The 15,754-nt window shown below is 34.6% G+C and overlaps 1 protein-coding gene across 1 annotated transcript in view; it reads left to right on the top strand.

Annotated features, from left to right (window-relative positions):
• The first annotated feature begins 972 nt into the window (after window positions 1-972).
• Window positions 973-15,754, top strand: part of LOC127967964 (transcriptional adapter 3) — a 16,352-nt gene continuing 1,570 nt past the window's right edge. Inside the window, exon 1 of the mRNA XM_052568730.1 lies at window positions 973-1,013. Within this exon, the coding sequence (XP_052424690.1) occupies window positions 973-1,013 (41 nt within the window). The remainder of the gene's footprint in view (window positions 1,014-15,754) is intronic.

Here is a 15,754-nt window from a genome sequence, read left to right as displayed (position 1 = left end):
ATGAGATGATTAACCTTTTAAAGGACAAACATAAATCTCTCCATTCTTATTTTCAGTGGACATATGGTAAAAACCAAAATGTCTGCTTTGATTATAGTAGCCTTAATGTCTAAAACACTGTATAACAGCCCGGGTTTCACGCACCACCAAAATAAAACACCCCCATTATACTACTCAGAGATTTGTTCAAAGTCTAAATGCACTACATAATGTCTGAGAGCAGATCAGCACTGAAACCACAGAAGACCTGAGCTGCTTTAAATTGAAACCGAAGCCACGCTGCTCTAAAAAGCTTAAAAAATGAAATAAATTTCAGCACATCTTAAAGTAATTTGCTTGTTGCCATTTGCACGAATAAAGCAGACCATGTTTAATGCAAAACAGACAGGCAGAGAAAGCAAAAAAATGTTCTATCATGCCAAGCAGATTTTCATGTTTAGACCAGATTTTTTTTTTAAGTCCTAAAGCCCAGGAGACACCAAGCCGACAATTGGCCATTTGTCATCGTTGGGCCGACGAATCGGCGAGAGTTAGAGCTCTGATTGGATGTTCAGTTTAGTGAACTAGTCAGTAGAGAGAATTAGAGCAAAAGTGATGAAAACATGCATGTCAATGAAGGCGGTACAGACATCAGGCTGTTTAAGTGTTACGTGATCTTTCCCAGTCATTCTAATATGCGAATGTTTTCATAATAACATGAGCTGCTTAAAATGATTAAAGTTATTAACGTTACTGATATTCATAATGGTAAGCAAGCGCTACTTTGTTTACATTACGTATATTGGCGTTTATCTCGAATATCTTTGTTTCGGTTTCTCCTTTTGATTGACGAAAATATACTAGCTGCTGATATGAACAGCTCATTCCTCTCAGGCATACGCAGAATGGATGTGTTAATTTGCCGTCGACTGTAGTCTGTGCGATGTGTTCCAGCGCAGCTTTTTGGTCCGACGCTGCCGACGCGAGGCGACAATGTCGGCTTTCATCGCCGCTAGTTCTTCGAAGACGGCTAGGTGTGTCCCGGCCTTAAAACAAAGATTACATTTTCTCTTTGTATAATAATGGTAAACAGTGTGAGTCACAGTTCTAAATCATTAAAATGTTGCTATTTTCAAAAGATCCTTTAATCTAAAAGGTATTTTTAAACAAAAAAAGTATCAATCATCATTTGGGCCTTACACATTTGTGGCCCCGCCCACAAGTGTTGATATCATAAACAAGCATTTGCTTATGGGTGAATATGCACAAATTTCTCTCAAGTGTTATAAAAAGATAAGAATAACATAATTTTGCAGACACAAAAGTATTTCCATTTTAGAGAAGACATGGTTGAAGACAAAATGGATTTATCTTTGCAGGATCTATTCTTACCTTCCCCATTTACAGCTTTATCCTAAAAGCTTTGCTCTGTACTTTGGAGCCGCACTCCAAAAATATCCTAGAACATACATTTTGTGGTAATGTGGAAGTGGCTTGATATTTAGCCGTTGGAGGAGACCTGCAATTTAGAAGCCAAAATGGCCTGTCATGGACCTAAAAAAAAGTGAACGTTGACAAATGTCTTCCTTTATAGACAAAATAATTGACTCTCAAAATGGCTGGGATAAGCTGGCAGAATGTTCTCTTCATGGGTAGCGTATCGAAAAAAGTAAAAGTACAAGTAATTACACAAATAATAGTATAAGTAATAATCTTAATATTTACTTGAGTAAGAGTACAAAATGCTCAAATAATGAGTAGCTAGTTTTTTTTAATCATAAAACTTTTCTGTTAATGGGCAATATGGGCATTTTTACTTAAGGCCAGTTTTATAACTATTTAATTAAATTAATGTATTCACGAGAAAGCACAGGTATGACTGCTTCACCCAACGGTTCACTGCGTAGCACCCTTAGCAACCACCCTTTGCAACATAAACAATCAAAAATATTGCAACAAACCCATTGATGCAAAATTAACTGTTTGTTATTTATGGAATGAGGTATGAGTGACCCAACTGCCGTTATGTTGCATTGTTCACCTTTAATTTTGAGACCACACCATTCCCGCGTCAAAGAAACTCTTCTCCGGCGGAAGATCCGTGGACGTGTGCATGTGTCTGTGTGGAAGCCCACAGTGAGGAGGGAATATTACTGTATTTTTTATTTTTCTGTTTCACGTATGACTCTGTCTGTCCATCAATTTACACTGTAATGACGCTTTCAAACGTCATTTTTTCAAAACGTTTTAATTTAATAATAATTTTACATTTACTTTCAATCCATTCCGAACATTTTACAATGTAGTGCTGAAAAGTAAAGATATATTCATTCCAAAATAGATACAAAACATTGTCTCTCTTTACATGTATCTGATGCAGTGATCAGAAGTGACCTTGGCATGGAGGTCATTGCAGCTTCAAGCTAACTGAACGCTGAGAGTAAAAGAAATCAATTCGCAATGGCATGATAGATCGATATTTGTAACACAACATTGAAATTCAGAGAGCAAAACAGGTGGAGAGAGAAACAGAGATGAGAAGAAGGGGGACACGCCACTGATGTTTGAAATTCTTATGTCACGGACCCACTATCAAGCACATGGCATACAGAATGTGAAACTGTGATTACAGTCTCTTAACTTAAAGAATAAGAACGGCAAAAAATGGATCACAAATCTAGAAAAAAGTAAAGAAATGTCAAACCCATTGAAATCACTTTGAATTGGGAGTGACAGCAGATCCAAGATTGTCAGTTTGGCCCGATGAAGACAGAAATCATTTACAATTCCGCAAATTTGTCCCAGATGTCAAAACGATGGCCAAAATCATAAAGCACTATTTTCCTATCTGTGTGATGTCACCTCCTCTCTTCCAGTAGACTGTTAGTGATTGAAAGAAGAGCTGTATAATGAAAGCACTCAAATGAGAGCTCTAGATTTAGTATAACTGTACATATTACTGGCAATGATTTTCAAATGGAGACAGATTGTGCTGATTTACCGCTCTGCAACTTGAAGTGGAGTCAGCATGAAATGTGGTGCTTCTCAGATGTCTGCTGAAATGACAACAGGAAGAGGCCCCTGTGAGCACAAACACACATAGTCTGGAGTCCACTTAAGTCTCAAGTACATCAGAGGTCTGCAAAAACAGCTCTTCCTCAATAAGTGAATGGTAACACTTTAGAATAGGGAGCAGATAGAGTTTTCACCTCAATAAACTCCTATTTTGGTGCTTATTAATAGCTAGTTGTTAAGTTTAGTCGAGTTGTTAAGTAATTTTATTATTTTCTGTTTTCTAATTAATGTTAGATATTGTAATAATTAAATTTTATGAGAATTTTTTCATCCCTGGCATCCCAGTTGTGAGCAGTTTCAAGCGCTATGGGCAGCACACCAATAATGTTAGGGCACTAAATCCTGTACATCGACCTGGCAACCTCCAATGATAAACTGAGCTTCACACTTGATATAGTAGATGTATTAAAGTGCATGCATCTTTTATAAAGCCTCTGAGATTCAGCTCTGTACATATAAACCAGTTAATGAGTGTATAACAATGTGGGTTTGACCGCAAACTTTTATTCACCTAAAATAGCCGGGAAATTGTGTCAGAGAAGCCAAGGGTTACAGAATCAGAAGTTTCGTTTGAGTGTTTTTTAATGTTCTTAGGCAGAATAGGCTGTAATTTGTAGTTATGTGGATCTTATAACTACACAGAACATAAAAAAATGCCATAACAATCCCTCTATTTATCCTTGCTTGGTTAAATTGCACAAAGAAAAAAAAAACATAACAAGGAAATGATCCATGTTTCTAGGGACTGGCACTTATACAATACATAGATAGTGGCTGTCTTGTTGATCTAAACTATATATATATATATATATATATATATATATATATATATATATATATATATATATATATATATATATTCGACAAAATAAGGTATATTAGCACTTGTTTGCACTTAATTTCATTTAACCAGCCAAAAATATTAGATGAATGCTTATAATATGCTTATAAAAATAGAATATGAATAACTATTTTGCTGGACTTTGATAAGCTGCAGTATGGCACACAAACCCATTTGACCAAATACAGTATGTTATTATTCAGGGATAGGTCGTTCAAAAATAGAAATTCTGTCATCATTTAAACTTTCAGAAAAAAAGGTAAAAATATGTACCATTCAGGTACTAATATGCACCTTTAAGGTACCAATATCACCATTTAGGGGTAAGTAAGGGACAAAGTTCTACAGTGACATCTTTTTGCACCCTTTTGTACATTTTTTAATGTTGGGGACCAGTTTTAGTTACCATTGACTTCCATTGAATGGGGAAAAAGTCATTGAGACAGGCATGAAATCCATGCCTGTAAGATCCAACACAAATGTTTTGTAGACCCCAAAATGTTGAGAGCCCCTGCTGCATGTGATTATATCATGAGGGTGGGGGTTGGCCTGATAGAAAGAAAAAGAACAGAGGGAAAGGAAGAGAGAGACCTTCAGCATACTTACCGGCAGATTTGAAGTGTGTGCTCAGGAGGGCTATTTTTAGCTGAGGAAATGGGCAAAAGTCAAGCAGGAACACTGCTGACATCATAGAAAAAAAAAAAAAAAAAAAAAGATAAACTCTAATCTGCCATTACAATGTGGCTGATTGCCTTCTGAATGTAGATCACTCTATCTTTCCCTCCTCTCTTATTTATCTTCCCCCATTCTGTCTGTTATGCATAGAAAGTCAATTGTGTTTTATTTGTTGTGCCAGTGTTTCTTGCTTAAAACTACATTGCATAAGCCTTGTGGAAGGCAATACATGAGTACAAAAATCAGATGCTACAACATCTAGCAGCTGTGTGGACTGCAGCAATATGAGATCACCATTGCATAAGCATCTAATGAGAAAATGCATCCCAGAATTCTTCCTCTGAAACTGAACAGATATTTCACTGTATTAGAATTCATATTCTTGCATAATAACTATGTAATTTATACTCTATGTAAAATCAAACACACCTCTTCTTGAGAAATTCAATTTAAAAAAAAAAAAAAAAAAAAGAAAGAAAAAAAAAAAAGACCAAGCTAGAATGTGCAAATTTGGCAGTAAAAATTCTACTTGTTCATCTAGCATAGACACCACACAAAGTCTAACTAGAACCATAAATCTATCAAAACTTAATAATGTGGTATTAAATGCTGGTGGAAGGCGCTCAACAGAATGAAATAGAAAGCATGAGTAGGCATAAAATTCAATCATTTCTTCCCACTGCAAAACACAGTTTACTCTTAAGAACAGATATATCAGTATTATTTTTATGATATACATCATTAATTTGTTGAACATGACAAATGCAACATGCTGGCCCAGTTCCTCCATAAATAATACCTTCAGAAATATGGGAGAAGGAATGGGTGGAAAGACTGAAATTTCCATATGTTTCAAGAACATGTATAAGGGGAAAAAATTAAGAAAATAAATAAAATGTGACAACCATTTGAATTGGTCGTAAGAGTGTTATGCTGCAATGCAATGCAACCGAAAACAGGTGCAATAAAACACACTGTCATAATTGAACCAGAAACAATTTCCAGAACCAGAATCAATCAAATCGATTAATTTCTTCCTATAGACTCTATATTGTGAATCATACTTTCTTCTATTTTTGGTCCTTAGTCCCGAAATGTTTCCAAATCAGCATGCTACAAGGGAACCACGCAGGAACCTGTATATTCATTATCTCTATTCCTTTTCCTTCAGTCGTTTCTTGTTATGCTATTTTAAAGACAGATGGAGCAGAACCAGTTAATTTCCCACCGAATCTGAACTAACTGACAACGCACAGAACACAGGTGCTCATAATAGAATCAAACACTTAGCGGGTGTGAAAAATCGCTTTTTTGCTCCCTCTTGACACCATAATGTCAGAAAGGTTTCCGAGGAGCCCACTAAAGAGCTGTTTCACATACTGTCTGCTCAATTCTCAAACCTTTCCTGCAGCTGGGGAATATGGAGCACATGTTTGACTTGGCCAACAGTACTTCTCTATGGGACCACTGAGCCAAAGGGGCTCTTCAGTTCAGCTGCCACACAAGTGTATGTACTGTAATTCTAAGCACGCAGGGTCTCAAAACACCAAAAGTATAGTGCTTGGACCAAACATGGACATATTTCATCTTTATTTCATGCTACAAAGAAGTTGTACTTTATTTTAAGAGGCCCAAGGAGGTACTTTAATGATCAGGATGAAGAATAGTACCCTAAATGCTTGCTGTGTTATATGTATGATACAATATACATTACTGTTAAAAAGTTTGGGTCAGTAACATTATTATTATTATTTTTAATTTTTTAAGGAATGTTACAAATGCTACAAAAAAAAGATAAAAAAAATCTTGTACTTTTGAACTTAAGAAAAAAAAAATGTTTCTATAAAAATATTAAGCAGCACAACTGTTTTTAAAAATGATAATAATAAGAAATGTTTCTTGAGCACCAAATTGGTATATTAGAATGATTTCTGAAGGATCATGTGACACACAATTAATGGCAGCTTTGCAGCATGGGAATAACATACAATTTAAAACTTAATCAAGTATTTAATTTTCACAATATTACAGAAAAAAAAACAAACAAAAAAAACTTGACCAACTTTTGAGCAGTACTGTATAATGGAATGGATTTACATTAAATCACTAATATTGCCGACAGAAACTATCGAATAAACTGTTCATAAAATGTGCTTTATATACCAACTTTGCAGTCATGCATTTTTGTTGCAATCATTTTAGCCTTAAATGACCCTTTTCTAGTTGACAATGACTGACTCTGACAGATCCAAAGGTCAAAGTAAAAGTGTTATCCGAGATGACGGTCACATCTGTGCTGATTGATGAGACTTTGTGGCAGGGAGATGACAGGCAGCACATTGATTCTCACACCTCCTAGAATACATTTGTTCAGGAAGCTCAATAACATGTCATGTGTGCCTCATACCTAACATGAATCAGTGGCTTTGTGAGGTGGGCATGAAGAGTGGGCAAAAAGTACCACCAGGGAAAATTAATCAGCCATTTCAAATGTACATAAAAAGACTCATGAAATGAATATATGTGACCCTGGACCACAAAACCAGTCTTAAGTGTCAATTTTTCAAAACTGAGATTCATACATCATCTGAAAGCTGAAATAAGCTTTATATTTACAGTAAGAAATTTACAAAATATCTTCATGGAACATGATCTTTACTTAATATTCTAAAGAATTTTTGGCATTAAAAGAAAAATCTATAATTTTGACACATACAATGTTTTTTTGGCTATTGCAAAAAATATACCCCAGCGACTTAAGACTGGTTTTGTGCTCCAGGGTCACATATATATGAAAAATTATAGATTTCCTTATTTGTGGGTGAACTGTCCCTTCAAGCAAAATGATATACTATTGAAATTATAACAAAACAGTTGTTTTCATTGACACAAATCGGTATGCAAATTAGGTTAATAAGACCACACCTCTTCTGCCCACAAGACTTGAAAACTCATGCATGATTCTAAAGCCACTTTTTGTCATGCTGTTCAATGATTTATTCGTCTGCACCATAGCAAAATGTCTATCAGATATCTTAATTTGGGGCTTTTTTCGTCAAATAATATATTTGATTAACTGTGATTTAATTGACAGACCCTGCAGCAACATGTAAAAACACTCAGATGGACCAAAGAGAAATGCTTACTGCCAAAGAATATGCAGACAGTGAACTTATTATTCTGACTTTGCATTCAAGCCTATCTGCTTTGAAACCCAAATATGCAAGCTAAAAAAAATTTGAATAGACATTTTCTGGAAACAGAGCCAAACCCCGTTCTTTTTGCTGACTGACACACATGCACATTCTTGTATGTCACTTTGGTAAGGAAGCGTCTGGCAAAAGAATATGTGTAAACACGGTGTTTAAGCCAGATTTTTTTTGCATTGGTTGGTTTATAGCGTTTGTGTTTATGTGAGTTTAGTTAGTGATTGTGTGTCAGTAAGTGGGAGGGTACAGTGTTTATATAATGACGGATCTCAAAACAAATAGAAGAATTATAAATTCTGATAAAAATTCTGCTCCAAATATGACATGGAAAAAGCTATAATCATGGGGGATTTACATTGGTTGTGAGGGAAAGCTTTGTAGCTGATGTGGCATCATCATTCATCTCGAAATCGACTCAGGTATGACAAACACAGACTCATGGTGCTAAAGTTTTCACCCCCACCTTTAGAAATATATTCTTTACATGTTTATGAACAACCAACCACAGACTTTAAAGGATTTTAAAAAGTCAAATTAATTCTCAATCGGTTGAGATCTGGACTCCTTTATGGAGAAAAAAAAATTGTTTTCAGGGTACCTTTAGCTTTTGGTTGAGGGTCATTGTCATGCTAGAAAACAAATCTTACAAATATCTGGTGTCTTGTAGATTTCATCGGGATTTTGTTGAATTAATTTTGCCCTCTGCTCTCAAAAACCTTCGTATGGCATGCTGCCGCCATGCTTTACTATAGGGATGATGTGTTTCTGATGATACACAGCCTTTGGTTTTCACCAAGCATGTTATTTACTCTGATGGCAAAACACTCATTTTTGGTCTCATCAGATCATAGAACGTCCTTCCAGCTGGCCTCCCGCATGCCTTCTAGCAGACTCTACTTTTTTTCAGTAGCTAGTGTTCCCTTTGTTTTTTGACTTTGGCTATTCTTTACCACTGTGGCATGAAGCTGTCACTGGTAAAGCAAACCGGGCAACAGATGTTCTACACACACACAGTCTCTCCAGTCTCAGTCACTGAGGCTTGCACTGTAGCTCCTACAGAGTTGTCATTGACTCCCTCACCAGATTTTTGGGTACATCACTGTTAATGTAGTGTCATATTACAATGAGTGATCATAGGTATTTTATGCATAAAGTGTGGTTCTAGTGGATTGAATTAACAGGTTGCTTTTTTTTGTATTAAATCAAATAATTTAATTACACTTGTTTAATGACATCACAATTATTTAACACATTTATGTAAAATTTGACATTATTGGCTTAATTTGTTTAGAAGGATTAAAATAACTTTTATACTTTTATATACTATTAAATATATATATATATATATATATATATATATATATATATATATATAAAATGTAATTTCTTCCTTTGAATTGTCAGCATTATTACCCCAATCTTCAGTGTCACATGATCTTTCAGAAATCAAAATGTTGATTTAGAGCTCAAGAAACATTTCTGATTAGCAGTGTTGATTTTTTTTTTGTGTGTTGCTTAATAATCACAATTTCTAAAGATACATTTTCCCTGATGCAGTAATTTCGTTGTTAATATACATTAAAAAGAAATCCAGGTAATTCCAGACTGCACGTGGCCTATAGACATCAGCAGTCCTGATTAACAGGTCCTTGGTACCTGAGAGATGTCCTGCCGGTTTTATTCTGAGCCCCAGGCACCGACAATGATCTACGGGAATCATTGAGAGCTTATGTGCTTTAAAATGGTAGGTGGCTAATGACTGTTTTAAGACATTGATGCACAGAGGGGTTTTCAGCATCTGCAAGGTGAAGAAAGAACATTACCATATTAAACATATAAAATATGACTCCAGAGGAGTAGAGCCCGGATAACCGTCAGGGAAAATGAAAGGTGCAGTCAGTGGAATGAATAAGAAGTCTGCCCAAACCAGCCAACACTCCGATTATTTACTACCTCTTAAACTGTTCAGTGCAGTTACCCTCCTTTTTATGGGCTAAATGTGTTTTCAGGAAAGAGATCTTACAGAAACATCTACGTATCATTACTCAAACCACGAATATCAATGCATAGCTGAGACACATTATGTTACAATGTTATATACTCTGAAAAATAAGAAAAAATACTATATATATATATATATACACACACACACAAAAGAGTTGATACATTTAACCGTTTTAGAATAAAATTTCTGTTTAAATCTAGATTAAAAACACATCTCTTTCGCCAAGCATTCGAATAATGTATCTTTTTAATTGTGAGTGTAGTTGCATCTGATCAAAGGTGCATTTTTATTCATTAGCTTGGGTTAAACTAATTTTACTTTGTTGGATCAGCAGCTATGCTAATGATGTCTGTATTTTGTTTCTATGTTTCGCCACGGGATTTATATCCCATGGTAACTAGGATTTATACAAGCTCCAGTCTGGATCCAGAACACCTGAGAAGAGATGATGCTGACCCTCAGAGGACCTCAGATGATGCTAACCTTGAATCAACAAACAGAACTAACAATTATTGCTATATGTGTGACTGAATCATATAATAACTTAATTAATAATATTGATAGTTCATCGTCTAGCTGACTACGTCTTGTATTATTATTATTATTATTTTTATTTTTTTCCTGTCAAATGTGCACAAACTACTAGCTACTACTAAATATTGTAGAAACATAATTTTCTGTAAAGTTGCTTTGTAACGATTTGTTTTGTAAAAAGCGCTATACAAATAAACTTGAATTGAATTGAATTGAGAATAAGTGATATTTAAAATTCTGCACTATTTAATATTATTATCCTATTATTTTATGGTTTATGAAGTATCAGACTAAATTATAATAACCCAATACATTTGAGATCATATAGATGCTTTTATTCAGCAAGGACATATTACATTGATTAAAATAAAGAATTTAATAATGCTAAATATATATATATATATATATTTATATTTATATAAATAAATGCTTTTAATATTATTATTATTATTTTTTTACTTTTTTGTTTTTATTCAATAATTACATTGAGGCCTTTGTTATACATTAGAATTCAATTCAAGTTTATTTGTATAGCGCATTTCATGACACAAATCATTGCAAAGCAGCTGTACAATATATGTTTCTACAAAATATTTAGCATTAGCTTATCAGCAGTGACTGTCAGTAAATATAAGAATCAGTAAAAATCTATAAAAAATTTAATCAAACAGATTATCAAACAATATTAACAGCAATTATTATATGTTACAATCAAACTTATAGCCTAATTTGTTTAGTTCTGTATGTAGTTTCAGGGTTGACATCATCTGAGGTCACCTCCATTGTGATCTAATCCTATTTACATCAAATGACTTTGAACTTATGGAATTGTTGCTATGACAACAGTTTCAAATGCCTTTAGAAAAACAATTAATTTAATTAATCAGTAGAATAGTATGTTGTATATTTAGTTTTCAACAATATGTCTAGGCCACAGAGAAAAGCTAAAGAATAATTCAATAAATCATAGCAAAACATGATTGGTCTTTATACATAAATAGATGACATTTGACCTCACATCCCATTTAAAATGGCATTTGATATGAAATGCAACATTCGATAAAGCCATCAAGGTTTCCCCAGTGTCAAGCTGAAGTATTGTGTCCCTGAAGAGCATTCTGTGGACACCACAAGGTTATTCAATGTCCTCTCCCAATTAAAATCCAGCCCAAGGCTCTGCTAAAACAATCGAGCCAAGGATGAGGCTGTTGCCAAACGTTGAGGAGAGCTACATTCCCACTGCTCTGCATTAAAAGTGATTCAGTGAAAGCTGAATACCTCCTCAAGCCTGCATTACTGCAGCACACGCTTCAGTAAAAGCCACAGTGGTTTGGCTGACTGTGGCCTTTTTCCATCCTCGTTAAATCTTTTATAAAAATTGGACTCCTTGTTTTTGCCAAATATCAAGGCTAATTTTGTGGAGCCAGGGTCTTAAAACTAAATCTTCAGCTCTTGGAATGTAATGGCAATGTGTGCTGAGTGTCATTCCCACAAATATATTCATTTTGTTAGTAGGTGTGTGAAATCTGAGGGACAGAGGACTCCGCTGAGGTCTGTTACTCCGACTGATACTCTTATTCAAGCTCCAAAAACAACAAGAAAGGGCCAGAAGATGTTATTACACAGCACATTAGACCCTCTTCACGTTTGAGTGATTATAATGCGAGATTATATAATCACCAGTGAGTTCTTTCCTGTTAAAGAAGTTAAAGGAATAGTTATTGAGTTACCCTCATATAAAATTATAGCATGAGCTTAATGAGTAAAGGAAAAAAACGAACATATGGGTTCATATGCATTTTTTTTTTTTTTTTGGTAGACTGCCTCTGTTAAATATGCTACTCTGGGTTTCAATCCATGAATGTTATGAAGTGGATTGTGCGACCAGATCCTAGATATTAGAGAGGAAATTAGTGCATGCTTTTGTGTCTGAGTATTTCAGATATGAACCCCTGTTGGTCTTATAAAGACCAAAGCTGTTTGATCGCTTCAGGTTTAGTTGCACATTTTAAGTAAAAATAAAAATAAATAAAATAAGATGTGCAAAAATCCATAACATTTGTTCTGTAGTTAAAAAAAAACACTTCCATTTTACTCATACTTTAACTTAAAGGCACATTACTGCATTGAACAAGCTGTTCTGTGTCCTGTTTGTTTCACTATGCGGCCACATACCGCTAAATAGAAGTTTGAAATATTCTGCAGTGTTAAAATTCTTCAGTTTGACATTCAGAGCAGGAGCCAAGAAAAATCCAACTACACTGAAAGACCCGCAAACTTTATTGGCAGATTGTCTTCCCCTGCTTTTTATTGTTAATGCTTACAGCAAGTGAAAAAAAAAAAAGTACAACAAAAAAATAGACTCGCATTACATTTTTATAAAAAAAATATCCAGTCACACTTTTTATTTTACACCAGTTCTCAGCATTAACAAACTGTTAATGTATTACAAGCATCTTTTAAACGACGTTTATCTAGAAATCAGGACGTTTAAATGCTCATTTAAATGAAAATGTGTGCGTGTGTGTTTGGTAGTAAACAACGTGCTGCAAACAAACAGTTCAGATACTGACTCTCCACATTGTCTTACCTCATTAAAAGTCAAATTTCTCAATAACCTTTGGCTAAAAAGGATGTTTCATTGCATTACATCAGCCACACCTCTTGATTTCCAGCCAAATGGGTTATTGATAGTTCTGCAGGGGGCTGAGATGTATGCCTGAGAGGAGCAGAGAGCACAGAGTGACTCCAGATCAGAGTTTAAACGTCACACACAAGCAATCTAAGACATAGTACGCCTCTAGGGTCAGTACGCCTTTTTTTTTCAGGTCAGCACTGATATACTTTAACTCACACACAGTCTGCACAACTGTCTGCTGGTGGTCATTCTTTCTCATCCCTCTCTCAAGTTCGACCCCCGACAGGTGGTAGGTGCTCACCTAACGATTAACCGTTCCCAGGATGTCTTTCCAACCTCAGAGCTCGCCATCCTGCTGTTGAGGTATTCACAAAACACCAGCCAGCTGAAGTCAAACATTCCCCCAAAAGGACAGACAAATCACACAAGATCTTTCTAGATAGCTCAGATGTTTCTCCTAGACAACAACTAGAGTCTTTAGCAGGGTTTTTTAAACAAGGCTCGCATGGAAGTGTTTAAATTTACAAATTGTGCTTTTATAGTTGTCAAAGTTAATTTGCACCTATTTTTATTCTGCTTCCTTGGGTTATAAATTATTTTATGAGATCAGAAATAATAAATGAACAGCTATTTCATTCTACTGGCACTCGCATCTAACACCAAGCAAATATTTTGTATATAGTTTTAAGAGGAAAAATAATAAAAAGTAATAAAATATATTTAAAAAAAAACATTATTTTTACTAAAATAATTACTATAAAACATCTGGAATTTTTTTTTTCCTTTTTTTATAATAATAATAATAGTCACTTAATTTATATATTATAGGAAATGTATATATTATTCATATATATGTATATATGTACATTTTAAAATATATCCAAACAGAAAAGCTATTTTAAATTGTAATAATATTTCACAATGTTACTGTTTGACTATTTTGATCACACACTAAATGTTTGAAAGGTAGTGTACTGTATATATTTACCTTCAACTTTTAAGAAGGATTCTTTTAAATTTATTTGAAAACCACACACTGTGCTCTGATCTGGGAATATGCCAAACCACTGAAATGACAATTCACAATAAACACATTAAACAAATTGGTGATGTGCTCCTTTGACCTGATTAATTGCATTGCAACACTAAAAATCCAGTTTTGTATAGGTAAAGGAAGTACACTTAGTTTATTTCAAACATCATCTATTTTAATGTCTCAAAACATAAGAGAAACATCAGTAAGAAAAGACCATCTGAGATCATCTTCACAGATGAAGGACCAACCTTTAAACAATGACATTTTCTTCTGGGTTCTGTCAGCCTTATTAAGACAGGAGTAACTTAATATTAGCTTTCGATTGACATGTTTACTGATCTGAGTGCTGCATTTGCTACAATCACCAAATGAAAATGAATAAAGTATTTTTAGCTCAGCGCTGCACGGCATCAGGATATTACCTCAACGGCTGCCACCTCTCGTATTTCATTACATGTGAGAAAACGCCACAGCTTCAGATAAAATATGACACATATAATGAGGCAAGTGAGATGAGGAAGATCTAAAATTAGCAGGAATCTGTTATCACCGAGGGTAAAAAGAAATGAAGGCAGAATTCATTCCTTATACTGTAGCTCCTATTTTCACAAGCTGTTAGAGGTGCAAACACCATCCAGCCAATGAAGAACCTTACTAAGGGCTCTTTCATCTGTGAGGCAATTGGACTGGAGATTTAATGAATTTAAATTATGCAAAAACTCTCACATAATAATACAGGTAAAAAATGACCTGGGGTGAGTAAATGAATTAAATAAATTTTAAGTAAATACATTTTTTTGGAGTTGTGTACATTGAAACGTAGTACTTGTAGACTGACATCCAAATGTGACATTTACCTGTAAGATTACTGCAAGTATTCAGATATTCATCGGTTGCTTTTATCCAGAAACAGCCCTCAGGGATGGAGATGGGGGACAGGTGCATGGAGTGTCTGGGAATCTGCATGCATGCATGGCCCCAGATCTGATATAATTGCACATGGCAGATCCAGGGCATTTTCCTGCTATCATAAAAGAGCTCTGAGTGATATTGATCCTGCTGGTTTTTTTTTCTTCTTCTCTCTCTCTCAGTAACTAAGGCACACAAAGCATTAGGCACCATGGGAACTGAAGAATGGAAACACATCTGACTGTCCTTTCTACTATTTGGACTGGTATTATCATTATTTCGGTCACAATTGGAATTCATGACATATTGAATATTTTTCCGTTAAGAGTTATAAAACATAAAAAAGTTAAGAGCACTTAGGTATTTCATTTCACCATCTTTGGCTAAAAGCTATCAGAGAATTAAATATCATTTTGGGGCTAAAAATATAAAAAAGGTGTGCTCTTAAGATGAATAATATAACTTTTCTATTAAAATGGACCATTATTTAGACTTAAAAGGATAGTTCACCCAAAAATGGAAATTCAGTGTCCCTTTAAGGCTGTTGAAAATGGTACCATCTGTGATTCCCACTGATTCATTAAGAGAACAGTAGCAGCTGAAACTGGCAGTAATGCACTTACATTTATTGCAGTTTTCTAGGTATATTTATGCACACATTTTAGTGGTTTGTTTGCTGAGAATCAAACCTGTTTTGACATTGATAATTGAACTTAACCAGTAGTCTGCATTACTACACTTTCATGAAAGTTTTTTTTGTTTGTTTTTTTTTTTTTGTTTTTTTGTTACATTTCACTGTAAATGAAACTAATAAAAATATATGTATAATAATAAAAACAGAAAAAAACTGTGC

This window comes from Carassius gibelio, chromosome B11 (assembly GCF_023724105.1).
Source record: "Carassius gibelio isolate Cgi1373 ecotype wild population from Czech Republic chromosome B11, carGib1.2-hapl.c, whole genome shotgun sequence".
Classification (NCBI taxonomy): domain Eukaryota; kingdom Metazoa; phylum Chordata; class Actinopteri; order Cypriniformes; family Cyprinidae; genus Carassius; species Carassius gibelio.
This window is presented reverse-complemented; position numbering and strand designations above follow the sequence as displayed.